The 17,572-nt window shown below is 38.3% G+C and overlaps 1 protein-coding gene across 3 annotated transcripts in view; it reads right to left on the reverse strand.

The window, feature by feature from the left end:
• PCDH7 (protocadherin 7) overlaps window positions 1–17,572 on the reverse strand; it is a 1,090,241-nt gene that overhangs the window by 542,685 nt on the left and 529,984 nt on the right. The window contains exon 2 of one of the 3 annotated variants that reach the window (XM_044062098.1): window positions 6,702–6,894. The exons of 1 other annotated variant lie outside the window; for it this stretch is intronic. In XM_044062098.1, the coding sequence (XP_043918033.1) occupies window positions 6,702–6,894 (193 nt within the window). Of the gene's footprint in view, window positions 1–6,677; window positions 6,895–17,572 lie in introns of all 3 variants that reach the window. One more of the 3 variants, XM_044062097.1, reaches the window with a different exon arrangement.

The following is a 17,572-nucleotide window of genomic DNA, read 5'->3' on the forward strand; positions in this document are numbered from 1 at the left end:
GCAATAAAATAACAAAGTTCATGTTGCACTACAGGACCATTTGGGGTTTGGATCTCAGTTTTTAGATTTGGTTAAGCTAACATAATAGATCCTCACCACAAAGTTTGTCAATATTCTAAGATGGGCCAAACTTTTCAGATCACATGCAGCAGACAATAAGTGTGTCGCTTGTTACCCCATTCAGAAAATGAGACTAGAGTTACCCTTATAGAATTTATTGAAGGACCAAGACTCCTCACTATTCTGTGTATATCATCATTTAGCATTGGAAAGAGTCCTGATGTGATGTTTTCACCAGCTCAGACATATACCTGTCAAATCAGTAGCGACTTCAAAAATTATGTGGAAAAATAGGGTAAGGTAGTTTTCATAGAGTATGACGTTTATTTGGCAAGAGCAAACTAGAATAAGAAATATCTGTGTTTCTCATTCAGACTAATTAGAGTCAGTTATACCTTTCGTGTAGAATCAGGGAAATCTTACATGAAGACTGAAGTCAATAATCCTGTGTGGTCAGGCTCACTATTATAAAAATGATAGCCCTCCGATTATATCGACAGTATCTTAGTCACATACCATTAGATCCAGCCAGCTGTGTGGTAACAGGGCTATTAACCAATGTGCTGTTATTTTAGTAGGAAAACAAAACACATACAGTGAAAACAGTGACATTTTATGCATCACAGCATGGCTGTGAATGAACATCCTCTGATATACAGACATATTCATTGACATTTAATAATAACTTCCTGTTAAGGGGACGAGGGTCTTCAGCACCTTCTTGGAGAGTAGGTAAAAGAAGGAGGCTAACAGTATTTGCAAGCATGTATTTGCATCCCACATGAGATGAGAGAATTACATAACCAGGATTCTACTGGTGTCATGGAAAAAAAGGTTCAGTCTATTCCTTCGATGAGATAGGGGAGACTGGGTCTACTCAGCTGAAGTTGAACTCACCTACATAGTTGGGGAGATAATATAAAAGAAAGCTTTCACAAAACCGATATGTATCTGTAAAGTAACATACAGGAAGGTTTGCATTATGTCCTAGTTAAGTAAAAATTCTTCGAAGATATAGGATAGTGACTTTGTTTATAAGGATGTTGCCCATGTCTGCAAGGCATGAACAATGAAAATGTTAGTAACAGAAGAGAATTTAAAATCTAGAATGGGACATATTTACAGACTGTTAAGAATAGCCTCTGTGGAAACAGATGATAGGATAATTGATAAGTGGAATCAGAAAATCCTTGGTGGTTTGAAGGAGATGCAGTAGAAAGCATCACATGATGTCATGACCCTAATTAATTGAAGTGAACCTGTAAAATGTATCCCCTTTGTATGTATCATTATATCCTGGTGTGACTTTGTAGTTACCAAAGTCATTACAGCTAGTGGGACTACATAATACCACATGCCCAGATAGTATTATGTTTTATATACATATATACACATACAAAAACACACACACACACACACACACACACATATATATATATATATATATATATATATATATATATATATATATATATATATATATATATATATATAAACTATCTGTCTTGCCCTATATACAATGGATATAAAAAGTGTGCACACCTCTGTTAAAATGCCAGTTTTTTGTGATATAAAAAAATGAGACCACAATAAATCATTTCAAGACTTTTCCCACCTTTAATGTGACCTATAACCTGTACAATTCAATTGAAAAACAAACAAATCTGTAAGGGGGAAAATATAAAAAATAAAAAAAAACATACAATAAGCTGGTTGCATAAGTGTGCACACCCTTAAACTAATACTTTGTTGAAGCACCTTTTGATTTAATTACAGCATTCAGTCGTATTGGGTACACACCTGCCATTATTTAAAGAGACCCTGATTAACCTCAAATAAAGTTCAGCTGCCCTAGTACGATTTACTTGCTACGGCAAAAGCCATGGCTCGCAGAGAGTTTACAAAGCATCAGAGGGATCTCATTGTTGAAAGGTATCAGTCAGAAGGGTACAAAAAGATTTCCAAAGCATTGAATATAACATGGAACACAGTGAAGACAGTCATCAAAAAGTGGAGGAAATATGGAACAACAGTGATGTTGCAAAAAACTGGACATCCCTCCAAAATTGAAGAAAAGACAAGACAAAGACTGGTCAGGCAGGCTGCCAAGAGACCTGAAGGAGCTGTAAAAATGTCTGGCAAGTACTGGTTGTGTACTACATGTGACAACAATCTCCCGTATTCTCCATATGTCTAGGCTATGGGGTAAGGTTGCAAGACGGAAGCCTTTTCTTACACAGAAGAACATCCAGGCCCGGCTAAAATTTGCACAACAATACATCAATTTTCACAAAAGCATGTGGGAAAATGTGTTATGGTCTGATGAGACTAAAGTTTAACTTTTTGGCCACAATTCCAAAAGTTACGTTTAGTGCAAAAACAGCACTTCACATCCCCAAAGAACACCATCCCCAAGGTGAAGCATGGTGTTGGCAGTCCATGCTTTAGGGTTGCTTTTCTTCAGCTGGAACTGGGGCTTTAAACAAGGTGGAGGGAATTATGAACAGTTCCAAATACCAGTCACTTTTGGCCCAAAACCTTCAGGCATCTTCTAGAAAGCTGAAGATTAAGAGGAATTTCACCTTTCAACATAACAATGACCCCAAGCATACATCCAAATCAACAAAAGAATGGCTTCACCAGAAGAAAATTAAAGTTTTGGAATGGCTCAGCTACAGCCCAGACCTAAATCCAATAGAAAATCTGTGGGGTGACATGAAGTGGGCTGTGCACAAGAGACGTCCTTGCAATCGGACAGATTTGGAGCACTTTTGCAAGGAAGAGGGGGCAAATATTTCCATGTCAAGATGTGCCATGCTAACAGACTCCTACCCAAGAAGACTGAATTCTGTAAATAATTCAGAAGGTACTTCAACAAAGTATTAGTTTAATGGTGTGCACACTTATGCAACCAGCATATTGTACGTTTTTTATTTTTTATATTTTTCCCCTAACAGAGTTGCTTGTTTTTCAATTGATTTGCACAGGTTATAGGTCACATTAAAAGTGGGAAGTTCTGAAATGATTTATTGTGGTCTCATTTTTTATATCCCAAAAACCTGACATTTTTACAGGGGTGTGTAGAATTTTTATATGCACTGTATGTATGCATATATATACATATATATATATGTGTGTGTGTGTGTGTATAAAATATAGATACATAGATGATATATAGATGCATAGATAGATAGATATAAATACATAAATAGATAAATAGAGATACAGAGAACTGTTACATTCCATCAACACACCACAATGTCAGTAGCAAGAATGTCAACCACAAGAGGCCAGGAACGGAAATACCAGCTGTCAACTACACATGCACGAGTAAAACCATCTTTGCATGCAACCAACAAAAAGCAAAATAGCAACTTTTTTTGCTGGAGTGAAAGCTTCTTGCACCCCCCAAACACCCCCTGAAAATAATATATACTAACTCCAAGACAGCTTGATAGCATAATTCCCAGAAAAAAGGAATATTCCCTCAACTAGGGATTGGCGATCTAGCACAACTGTCAACCTTCTTCATATGTCAGGCTTTTTGTAGTCAACATTCTTGGTATACACATACACATAGATATTTATATCTAAAGATATATATACGCACACACACAAGCGCACGTGCACACACACACACACACACACACACACACACACACACACATATATACATATATAAAGACAGAAACACAGAGAGACAGTAGTGTAAACTAGCTCATGATAAAGCAAATGCATTTCTCAATGAGATCTTACAAAATAATATTGTGACTCTTGGGGGCACACACCTTTAGCTATATTCAAGTAAGGCACATGTACATGTAACTCTGCATTATTTACCTATCACACAGTTCATATATGATAGGATGCAGTTTAGTGTAGATGTATTTTTAAAGGCCTGCAGAAATTAAGTTCCCATCATATTTAAGAGAGGTCTTCCTCAATCCTAGCTGTTACCATTTTTCAGTACAGTATAGCAAATTATGAGTTATTTTCTCCTAATTTACTGTCTTTGCACCTCTAGATAAATACTAACTCTAATTTCTAATCCTCTGTCATGAGACATCTATCCACAATATTATTGCAGATCTTTAGTAATAAGTCTAGGTGACCATTAAGTTAAATGATGTTATGGTTATCTAACACTATGTAATGTTATTTAATCTGCTCTGCTTAATGGCCCTAATTTTTGGTGTCTGTTTCAACCCTGAGTTTATCATTGCAAAGTAATTGTTTTGTTGTTTATACTTATGCAAGTAGGTCTTCTACTGAATGTATCATTAATTATGTCATAGGATACTTACTATGCAAGAAAGTGCATGTATGAAATGTTTAATAATACTCATATGCAGTGTGCACATGTGTGTTTGTGTAGGGGGTATAAGTGCTTAGACAAGCATGCGCAAACATGTATGTAAATATAAATTTCATTTTGACCACACTGTGGTTGCATAATAAAAACGTTGTTGCCCATTTCCTGTCCTCCTCAGTGAAATTTCCTTTATTTTTTGGTGATACAATAGGAAATAGACTTATCTGATAAACAGCAACATAGAGACCTCTGAATTTTAACATATGCTAGGTTTTCTTCAAGCAGCAAGAAAGAGGTATACATGCTCTAATGACATAATATTATTTACTTATTTATTTGGTTATATTAATATCTTTGTAAAAAATATCATCCTACCCTACAGGTAATGGAATGAAGTTAATTTACTATGTATTGCAGAATCACAGTGTTTTGATAGTTTCTTTAGTCCTGATGTTTCACTCCTAAACAGCACATCAGTAATATATATAACTACTTCTCAGCTAGTATATCCCAGTCTTCAATGATTTAGCATGTGTTCGTAAACAGTAACTTAACTGGAAAAGGGTTCTATCCCACTTATTCTCCAGTCCTAAAGCTTTACATCGCATCTGATGGGAGCAAACCATTTTTGGTAGATTTTTTACTTATAAAGCCTTTGGAAATTTGAATCATCTTGAACCAACAGCACATTTTTATCAGTTTAAGTGCAACTTAATTTGATGTATATGTTATTGCAGGTGCATTTGTGAACATGCAGCTGTTGTATTTTATAACACTGAAGTTCTTATACCACAGAGCAAAATATATTCATGTCTGCCTTTACAGAAAAAAAGGAATGCTTTCCTGCCAATGCAGGACTTCCTGGTATATGTCATCTATCCTAGAAGCATTTCCAGATATCAAACTGTCAAATATTTTAAACAAAATCCTCACTTCCATTGTTATTACATTTATTCAAGAATACAATTTGAATTCTTAAAGAGCATAACAGTCTATAATATTACAGTATATTAGCTGCAAATACATGGTAAAATATGCAGTTGGGGAATTAATAATATGCCGTGGGATTAGAAAAGCTATTTGTGTTGTCTTTTTAGCTGATTAACCTGGAACAAACTCCACAGATTTAAGCTCTGCTGAAATGCAGACTTTCAGCAACTGCTGACTACTGTGACCTTCCTAGTTTCTATTCATCATGCCTACCATATTGCTGACAACACTGAGTGATTTACTCTGATGTGCAATATGCCTTTAAAAAATCAATGCATACTGCACTATGTCCACAGTTCAGTTTCACCAGCACAAAATGAAGCAGTCATCCACTCAGACAGCTGCGTCAACAATTAGACATAGCAGCTCTCCATAACAAGGGGACACAACACACACACACGCACACAATGCACACACATACACTTCTTTGTACCTATAACATGTTAAGCAAACTCAAACTATGAAATCTTCAGTTGTTAATACACTAAACACTATTTTTTCGCACTTACAGCGGTCATATCTTGACATTGTAAGACAATGTTTTAAAACAATGATATTGAATAAACTAAATCAATCAGCACAACATTATTTCATATTTATTCTTCACATGGTGTTAACTATGTAAACTGTTAAGGGTAGCATTATTATCAGTGAGTGCATTCTGCACTTTTTCTAGAGTTTTCATGCAAAACAATTACTGAAGAGTAACAATTTCTATGATGAGCATGGAAGAAACTAGAATCTAAGATTGTAAGGCATTCAGTACCATAAATTACTTAGTATGAAAGGTACAACTGTCTGTAGTAGCTCTGTGGGTCAACTGTATTCATGATTATAGTTTTCTTATATTGATCACTTACAACCTGATAATTACTGATGTGAATCACTTTAAGAATTTAAGCAAAAGCTTGATTATGATCTATAAAATGGAATTCCATGCTTTATTTTTAGGTTATGTTTCAGATTACATATGATCCCAATGACTGATTGGCTGAATATTAATATTCAATATTTATGTGTAGAGCTCTTGATGTGATTATTAAACATACTACCTGCTCAGTTAGTAGCTGCAATATTTTTCTAGCTAGGATTGAAACTACCAAATAGAATTAACATTAACATCATGTGACATCACATAAATGTTGTATGCACTTTATGCAGCAGAGAATGACAGCATTAGTTGAATGCATTGTTAATGAAAATATAACTACAGCATTTCTGTAGTTCTTACTTTACAGAGCTGCCTTTCCATGAAAGTCACCTAATGTCATGACGTGCTTGTGGGAATGTGTGTGAGTGTTGTGTTTGCCCCTACCATTTTCCATATGCTCTGTCTCACCAACACTGCCATCCGGCGTTGTCCTCTCGTAGTTGTCCTCTGGGAGTGGAAGGGCACCAAGTCTTGGCCCTGATGAACTCTTACTGCTGGGTGTTTCTGATTCTTCCAGACCGCTGTCATAGCAACTCTGCAATGACCCCTGATGTGGGTCTTGTGGCTGACTCACAACTGAAAACGTCACTCTACGAAATGGCTGGAAGAGAAAAGAATCTGAATGTCACTGTGCCGTGAAAGACGGAAAAATGAACCTATGATTTTTCTCAAATGAAAGCCAATGCAAAATGCTACATACAGAAACCTAAGATGTGAATATCATTTGTATGTAAAATGCTTTTTGTGCTTTTTTCAAAGCAGTATCAGTTTCCAGAATTAAATATTTCAACTATTGCCTAACATTTCCCTACAGCTGCATTTTGAAGCTGTTTAATACCATGCATTGGAAGATGAGCAATTCTTGTAGTCAAACTGTTGAAATTCAGTAAACCATTTCCTGAAAATGATGTGTTTTACTCTATCATATCCATGTAAAATGCAATGTAAATGCAATGGTTCTAAGATACTTAAGCAGTAGTGATCCAGAAGTGGGATTTCTTCTCATTTATTTAGGCATTAGCTAACAATTATATTGACAGAGGACAACAATCTCTTTAAATTTTATGGTGTTACCCTTTTTGTCATACTAGAGGAAAACCATGCCTTTTCTCAACCTTTAGCTTTTGGAATCAACTCCTTATAACAACAACCACCTCATCAAAATATAATTAAACTTTGCTCATTATTAAGAGACTGCTATGTAGAGGGCATTAAGGTGTTTTTATACAGGTCACACGCAGCGTCATTTTTATTTGAATATTAATGTTACTGCTATCCACCATGTAGAATCATTTTAGTTTTGGAAATCCTTTCTAAAATGTTTGCCTTTTACATTTTTTCTAATCCCATTTATTTACATTAGAAAATAAACAACTGAACAATATAACGTGTATTCTCATCATACAAAGAGAGGATGTTAAATTATATGCATCAAACAAACAAAAATTAAATGACAAAATAACATATGATATTACTCTTCCTATATATGATTTATCAAATCGCCTATACCTACATTATAAAATAACAAATGATGTAATAATATCGATATGCAGTCCAGTCATTCAGAAACATAATGAAAGTTAAGATGCAGACAAAACCATGAATGATTGCTTTCACTATCTTCCTATCATGCTTAAAAATCACCAGTAGTCCTTAAAAATGTATCATCTTCCTTACACTGGTGATATGCATGTCTAAAACTGATATCTCCAACTCCTTATATCAACAGTGATATAAAAGTATATCTAAAACAACCAGTATCCTTCAAAATAGAGGGTCTCTTATAGTTCCCTATAATTTCGCTAAAGTTATGTTTAACATCTGATTTTGTGTACAACTAGCTGTTTTGCAATATAATTTAGAATCCGTTATAGAGTACAAACATCCATCTTAAATCAAACAATCATCTCTAAAGCTCTACCATAAATTGTAAAACCTCTCCCACCCTGCTGAAAAGCTAATTGTGCCTTGTCTGTTATCTGAAGAGAGAGCAGTTCCATGCCATCTACCCAAATCAACTTGCACATCTTTATTAAAAAAAATATATATATCATGGCCTTCCCTCTGACTGTAGGCCTCACCATGCCAGAAAAAAAACACATACTTTTACACTAGTGGATAGGTCAATCTTATACTCTTATACACTCTTATAACCTTGAAACTCTAGCCAACATAGTATTGCCACCTTTTAAACCCAAATAAATGATCGATAGTCTGTATGAAACTTCAGATGTATCCATTAAATTGAGCTAATGTCATCCAACTCATTCTTCTCATGTCAGGCAAACACAATCCAAAAACAGTTTGAACCTTCTTTTTGTTTACTCTATCTCCAGCCAACACAAATATGTTCCCATGGCCTTATCTTGAAATTTAAACATAAGGATTAGCGGCTTTATCTGGAGCTCATTACCTTAAGGCATCAATCAACAGACTTTCATTAACAAATACACAGTAATATGCACATGATTATATAATGATGTTTAGTCTTTAACTTTATGTGCACAAAATTAGTGCAAACTTTATTAATTCTCAAGTCACCTTTCACAACTCATTCATGTTTTTACCAAAGACACCTCTGCCATGAATACAACGGCTGTAGTATCCATCACTTCCTCTGCAATAACAGTCTTCGTATTTCAACCTGAGACATCTTGATGAGTCATCCAGAAGAACTCCACAATTTATTCAAATATTTACCAAAAATGTGTTGGTTGTGGTTTTGCTTTTTTACCTCCCAAAATATGATCTCAGTCAGGCTTTAACTAAAAGGAGCTATACCGTGCAACTTGCTTTATGCAGTGTTGAAGAACTGACAGCACACAGTAACACACAAGTTTCATATGCCTATAATCTGTCGGATATCCTACCCTGAACCTAGCTTTTCCTTTAAAGAACACATATCCCTGAGTGAAAATGTTATCCTTTCCTGATCTCTGCTATACTACCCTTTCATGTTGCAGTAAGTTTATAAAATACCAATGAATTATTTCAGTAGGCTTATCTTATCTTTCCTAAGTATAACCTCAATTGTAGCAAGTCAGCTTCTGAAGAAAATTTATTTTTTTATTATTCTCTGTATTCTACATTTGTACATATAGTCCATCCCCAGAAATGCCCTTTCAGGGTCACTCTTCCTAATAATCTCACCAAATTATTAAACTAAATGGAACAACAATGAACAGTAGCTTATGCTAAGCATGATATTCTATATATATATATATATATATATATATATATATATATATATATATATATATATATATATACATATATTTTTTATCCTGATATTGTGATGTAGATAAATTGGACCTTTAATGCAGCCAAAAAAAACAGTAGCTGATTAGTCATTTAACACTGGAGGAGACAGGGAGGAGGAGGCGGAAGAGTGAAGGGGTATACCATGCTCACCTTTCTCATGGGGTAGGAATGGTTGCAGACACTATAGAGGGCACATGTGGTCTGTTCATTCTTTTTGGTGTTAGAACAAGGAGACCACTTCTTATGCTTTCCTAGGAAAGGAAGGAGTGCTTGGATAGAGCAAACCATATGGAAGTGAGTAGATGGTCTCTGCATTCATGCCATTGCAATTCTTCCCCTGGAACTCTGCTTGTATCTGTATAAGAGATTTGGAGCAAACAAAAATGCTGAACTAACACTGATTGCTGCCCGAATTATGCCATCTCCCTGCCAACTCTTAAGTGATGAGAAATGAAGAGCTCTGTTGTTTAGAAGGGGGCTGATGACTGGCCAGCAATAAGGGCAAAAAGTGTAATAAAAAAATAGAATAGTGTTTATAGTACTTTTAAAATTTCATCCAGACAAAGTTGTAGCTTAAAGCCTTAAAACTGTACTGTCCAGCCATCAATAACAGAATAAATCTCTGGTGTATTTGGCATGAGTTGTAGCAACAGACATAAAAAATAGCAGTATTAAAATATGTATTATATTTTTTGAAGGATGATGTACAACAGAATAAGGCAAAAGAGGACTATTAGCCATGTCATTAGTAAATAAGTTTCCAAACCAAGACCTTTTTACAGAAGGGCAAAAGGAACACAACTATTTAAATGTATTAGCCATCCTACTGTATTCCATAGTACCAGAATACAAAAGTGACCACCCCTGTCACTCTATCTTGCTTTTTTAAAAATAGTGACTCTCCACTAAAACTTTTTAGACAGGTAAAACTGAAGTTACCTACTTTCACATCTAACTCCTCTGGTGCACACTGCAATGTTTAGGATAAATCATTTTTTTCATCTTACCTTTAAACATCACCAGTTATTGGAGAGCCCACATTCTGCCTCTCAGTAATCATCTTGGGATTAGTGCTTCTGTTTTCTCCTGGTGAGAGAAGGAGTGCAGTTACGTTATTTCCTGGAGACTGTCAATCACCAGAAAGCTTGATAACTGCTTTATAGGTGACACCTTGGAATCTGTGCTTATATTCTGATCCTGGTGAGAGTAGGAGCAGAGTGCATTGATTCCTGACTTTTTCTGGTTGGAGAGTGAGTGTCTGTGCTTAACGTACCTGATTGGTCTGGTTGTTCAAGGCATCTACCAGAAAAAGGCTACAAATCTGCAGACCCTTGCATCATCTGGGACAAGACTGTGGATCACCTAACAGCCCATGGCCTGCTTCTCTTCTTGGGATTGGTGCAAATATTTTGTTTCTTTTGAGAGAAGAAGCAAAGGAGTATTGTATCCCAACAGAGTGAAACTGTGCTGAGACCAGCATTAGTAGCCATTCATGTGACTCCCCTATTTTCATCATTCTTAACAAAACAATTCTTTATTTTTCAGTAAGTACTGCCTGATACCTTTCTAACTTCAGAATATCAGCCTACATACCTCATCCCTAAATTTTCAGGGTCTAAGTATTTGTTTCCCCTCAAGTATTTGGCAGTGCTCTGTACAGACTCAGACACCTTGAGTGACATTTTTCCTGGAAAAGGAATATATAAGAAAACATCTCCAGTACCTAGTAATAATGACCATCCCTCCTGGCATGTCTAAAGGTCAGTTTGCTGTGCTTTCTTCTATTAACCTGGTGAACTTGGGCATTTGAGGCAGTGTAGAAACTGGCTCATGTACACAGACAACTCTCTCCTCTTACCTCTCAACACTCAGACTTGTGAGAGATGCACTTATATATCCAAATTGGAAGCCATGCACTCTCAAGGCAAGACCGGAATAGCTGGTCAAGTGGAGAAGGTCAACACCTGCACCACACCACATGCAACACATAGCCCTCCAGAACACCCATCATCAGAGCTCTCACATAAAAACACAAGCCACATATTTACCTTTGTGGAGGCTCTCAGTAGAAATCTACCTAAACAGCAGAGACCTCCAAGGCAGAAACGCACTCAACCACCACAATGCAGCACAAACCACAAGACAGATAGCTCATCTACACAGTGTGCCCCTCAACCTAAGCCCCTAAGGCAAAACAGCTTGCCCAATACACTAATCATAGGTGACTCGATAGTGAGGAACACTGATGTCCCACTCACTAGGTTGAATAAGGAGAAGGTAACATTCAGCTGTCTATCAGGTGCCAGAACCTGACACATAACACATGCACTCAGGTCACTCCACAACAAGTACAAGTATGACTCCATGTGGGTGTAAATGACCTGAGATACACCTCCCTGGAATACATGAAAAGAGGCATGGAGGAGCTCTTGGATTATGTGGCACAGGCAGGTATGACCCTAACCCTGAGCAGCATCCTACCATCACCCAGAATGATACCGCAGTACAAGCAGAAGATGACTGACTTCAACAATTGGCTAAGTTTCTTGTATCATTCTAAGGGGATCCAGTATCTGTCTGCTTGGGATGACATGATTGACAGACCTCAATGCTTTGCTGGAGATGGCCTGCATCAGTCACCCCTGAGTTTCTGGATAATGGCTAAGGCTCTTGCCACCCCTATAGTGCCTTTTTTAGGTGATGTTCCAAAGACCAAATTTCCACCGTAACAGCTATAAATAAATAGCAATCTGAGGTTCATGCTGCCCTATGCTAGAAGTCTAAACCTCAAGATGCACTTGCTCAAAGGCATTCTCAAAATGGAGAACATCGACATTTGTGCTGTAACAGAGAGCTGTAGAAAGCAACCCTGTGCTACCAGGCCATAAGTCATTCCACATCTTTCTGTCCCAGAACATGGACCAAAGTTCCAAAGGCGGTGATTTCTCCATATTCATAAAGGATATGCGCACCTCCAGACTAGTAGCACAGCATAATGCAACTGAGATACTTCAGGTACAACTAAACCTGGGTAAGACAGCAATTCAGGTTGTAGCCTGCAATATGTCCCCGACCATGTCCCAAGGCTCTCATTCCACATTCCTAAGTACCCTGGAAACTATTAGGGTCAAACTCAATACTCTCATACTAGGTGACTTCAACTACCTCTCCTTCAAGTGGGAAAACTACTCATGCACCAATACACTGGCCCAACGCTTCCTGGAACTCATCAATTCGAATGTCCTGGACCAGCTCATTCTTACCTATACTAGAGGAAGCAACATCCTTGACCTGGTTATTATTAGCATGGGCAACCATTGCTCTACACCAATAGTCAAATTCTCCCTGGTTAGTTCCAACCACAAACTAATCACCATGGAAATCCACATCTCACCCATACCCGCCACAAAGGTAACCACTATGAAAAACTTCTCCAAAGCTGACTTTGGGCTGTTAACATCAGAAGGGGTTAACTTCATGTCACCCATGTCAATGGAAAATAGATGCATGACTGCCAAATCATACACCAGTGCACTGTATGAACATGTACATAAATGCATGGAACTAGCCATACCCAACAGAACCAAGATGCTCTCCTTCAAAAAAAAAAGGAAGCCAATCTGGTGGTCCCTTGCTATTAATAAACTCTACAACAGAAGGAAGAAACTATTGCTTAAAATGGTGAAGACCCAAGACTGAAAAACATCCTTTATTAACCTCAACAAAAGTTGAGATCCCTCATCAAAACCTCAAAAGCCAGCTATGAAGCCAGAATTGTGGCAAACACTAAAGACAACCACAAAGTCTTCTATAGTTATATCAATAATCTTCATGGCAATACCCAGGTTTGCTCTGAGTTACTGCACAATGGTACCTCCTATACTGAGCCAACAGATATTGCCAACATACTGGCTGACAGATTCAGTGCCAACTTTACCCCTCTCATCCCCCCCCCCCCCACAAAGGCCCAATCACAATATCAGAGGAATTCCAGGCACCCGGCATTACTGCAGTACAGATTAAAGCTGTATTGTCCAAGGTCATGAATACAGCTTCCATGGGATCCGACAATACCCCTGTATGTGTTCTACATGAACTGTAAAGTGAACTGGCACCACATCTGTGTGCCCTGTTTAATCACAGCCTCACCTCAGTCTTTGTCCCTACTGAATGGTGCATTGCTACAGTCATCCCCCCTCCATAAAGGGCGAGTGACTACAGACCCTGGGAATTATCAGCCCATTAGCCTGACGAGCCTGATATGTAAGGCTATGGAGCGCATCATCATGGATCTAATTAACAAGGATATAGGAAATCTCCAAACTCTAGATCCCACGCAATTTGGTTTTGTGAAAGTTAGTTCATGCTTGCTCAACCTGGTTGACTTCTTTGAGTCAGTCTCCAGAGCTGTGGATTAGGGCAAGGCAGCTTATACAGCCTACCTCGATCTAGCTAAAGCCTTTGATGCAATTATTGATAAACTCACCAAACTACACATCGACCCCTATATCACTAGATGGGTTGCAAATTAGCTCACAGATAGAACCCACAGTGTGAAAGTAGAGGATTCCAAGTCAGACTGCCAACCAGTTACAAGTGGAGTCCCACAGGGATCAGTCTTGGGTCCTCTCCTGTTTGGCATCTATTTCTCAGAAGTCCAGGCCAAAATGGAGGGATTCTGGCTGACTAAGTTCACAGATGGCTGCAAGCTGGGAGCCATTATTAACTCCCCAAGTGATGCAGACATCCTACAGAAAGGCCTCACTGAGACCAATGTCTGGTGTTGTAACCATGGTCTTAAGTGTAATGCCAAAAAATGTGTGGTTGTCCCCTTTGGGAAAAACTCAGTTACCACTAATTACCACATTGATGGGAGCCCACTGAACACTGAAGGCGTTATAAGAGATCTGGGGACACAAGTTGACAGCAACCTCTCCTTCGACCACCACATTGCCACTGTGGTCAGAAAGTCTTCTATGTGGCACATCTCATTACCAATGGTTTTGCATCCAGGTAGAAAGAGGTCATCATTTCTCTCTACTCTTCCCTCATTAGACCAGTCATTGAGTATAATGCCCCATTTGGAATGTACCTCACTAGACTCATGCAACAGCTGGAAAGGCCACAAAATTACCTCACAAAGAGGATCCTAGGCCTTAAACACATGTCCTACATGGACAGACACAAAACACTCCAGCTATTCTCTGTCTCATATCATCTACTAAGAGGCGATCTCTACTTGTCTTACAAAGCCATGTCTGACCTGACTCTGTTAGAAATGTTACATCTAAAGATATCCCAATCCCCCCACACCACAAGCTCCAGAGACCTCAACCTCATTACCACAAACAACAGAACATGCTGGAGGGACAAGTTCATAACCCAGAGACTGCCCATACTTGTCAAGCAGGGCACCTCACTGGTAATCTTCAGGAGAAATCTTGATGAGTGGATGAGAAATAAGTTCACCCTGGGGATCACTCCAGTGGGTGTACTTGATAGAGGCACTGGGAACTAAAATCTGGTGGCATGATGCCAGGGCACTTCTATGGGTTAGGCTTTTAAAGGCTACAGGGCCAGTAGCCTAGCACACACCTTTGAACCTATGAGGAAGTTTGGACATTCAATGATATCAAACAATTGGTCTAAAAGAATACATAATAAACAATAAATATATGTGGGCTGTAGGAAATACATCAATTATATTTAAAAGCTATTTAAGCAGCTGTAAACATCATCTTCTTTCGGCTGTTCCCATTAGGGGTCGCCACAGCAGATCACCTGTTTTCATTTCTTCCTGTCCTCTGCATCTTGCTCTGTCACACCAACCACCTGCATGTCCTCTCTCACCACACCCATACACCTTATCTTAGGCCTTCCTCTTTTCCTGTTACCTGGTAGCTTCATCCTTAGCATCTTTTTCCCAATATACTCAGCATCCCTCCTCAGCACATGTCCAAACCAACATAATCGTGCCTCTTTGGCTTTGTCTCCAAACCTTCCAACCTGGGCTGACCCTCTAATATACTTATTCCTAATCCTGTCCACCCTCGTCACACCCAGTGCAAATCTTAACATCTTTAATTCTGCCACATCCAGCTCAAATTCCTGCCTTTTTGTCAATGCCACTGTCTCCAACCCATATAACATAGCTGGTCTCACTACCCTCTTGTAGACCTTCCCTTTCACTCTTACAGGTACTCGTCTGTCACAAATCACTCCTGACACTCTTCTCCACCCACTCCATCATGCCTGTACTCTCTTCTTCACCTCTCTTCCACACTCACCGTTACTCTGAACTACTGACCCCAAGTATTTAAACTCATCCACCTTTGCCATCTCTACTCCTTGCATCCTCACCATTCCTCGATCCTCCCTCTCATTCACACACATATATTCTGTCTTAGTCCTGCTGACCTTCATTCCTCTTCTCACCTGTTCCCTACTCAAACTACAGATCACAATGTCATCTGCAAATATCATAGTCCACGGGGACTCCTGTCTGATCTTGTCTGTCAACCTCTCCATCACCATAGCAAATAAGAAAGGGCTCAGAGCTGATCCTTAATGTAACCCCACCTCCACCTTAAACGAATCCGTCACTCCCACCGCAGACCTCACCGCTGTCACACTACCCTCGTACATATCCTGTACCATTCTTACATACTTTTCTGACACTCCTGACTTCCTCATACAATACCACAACTCCTCTCTAGTCACCCTGTCATATGCTTTCTCTAAGTCTACAAAAACACAATGCAACTCCTTTTGACATTCTCTGTACTTTTCCATCAACACTCTCAGAGCAAAGATCACATCTGTAGTGCTCTTTCCCGGCATGAAACCATACTGATGATCACTAATCATGACGTCCCTTCTTAACTTTGCTTCCACTACTCTTTCCCATAACTTCATGCTGTGACTGATCAATTTAATCCCTCTGTAGTTACTACAGCTCTGCACATCACCCTTATTCTTAAAAATCGGTACCAAAACCAATTTAAGCAGCTGTAAAGGGTCTAGAAAATAAAGATATGAAGTTGGAATGAATTACAACAGACCTGTTATAGACTTTATTGTACTCTAATGCATCAAGTTGGAGACATGGCTTCATGAAGCTGCACTGAAAAAACACGGTCTTCAAGAAATAAGGAAGCCTGAGAAATTTAAAATAAAGGTGCTTACAGAGTGATAAGAAAAATAGAAGTTGTTTAGAAATTTCAAATGAGAAGTTGTTAGGAAATTTCAAATTAGGAGCAATGTATAGAAAGATTTTTGTCCCTCACCGACATGGGACTGTGTCATGCTTCTGTGTTAAGATGGCAACATTGTATGCAAAAGCTAAAAGATCAAATCAAGATAAGTTGAAAGACAAAGAAACCAAATCCATCTTGTTTGAAAAATAACACTGAGAAATAACACACATTTCCTCATGATGTCATACATGTGAGCCTTTATCAGTAATTATGTAGTTCTCAACCTTCTTGGAGGTAGGATGCCCTGCCAATACACTCTGTGACTATGTGTCTATGTTCTGAGGCTGTCTGATGACTATCAGAGCAATGACATCATCAACAACATCTATTACACTGTCAAAATAAGTCTGCAAAGGTGCATCGCAGCATATGATTGTTTGTTTTGCTGCACCTGTGGAAAACAATATGCAACTGTTTGAATAATATTTCCTGTTTAAACCATCTATTAAAACAGGTACGATGTCTACACTTAGCAGGTCTCATCTGCTCTGTGGTACTACTAGCGATGATGATGAACTAACTCATGAAGAAACATGCAATATGAAAAGGTGTGGGTATTCAGAAGTCATGTAGTTTAAACTTTGGTATTGTCTTAAAGGGTCATTTGCATGAATCCCATGCATCTCCACTTACAAGACTTTTATGGCATTGCAAAGTGAAGACTCTAACTTAGCTGGCAGGGATTTTCTTATAGTTTTTATCAAATAGTTTGTCTGTGTAACCTTTTGGCCCCTTACTTTGGATGTTATTTGGGATACTTTG

The sequence above is a fragment of the Protopterus annectens genome, chromosome 2.part1 (assembly GCF_019279795.1).
Source record: "Protopterus annectens isolate FY-2018-M chromosome 2.part1, PAN1.0, whole genome shotgun sequence".
Lineage (NCBI taxonomy): Eukaryota > Metazoa > Chordata > Ceratodontiformes > Protopteridae > Protopterus > Protopterus annectens.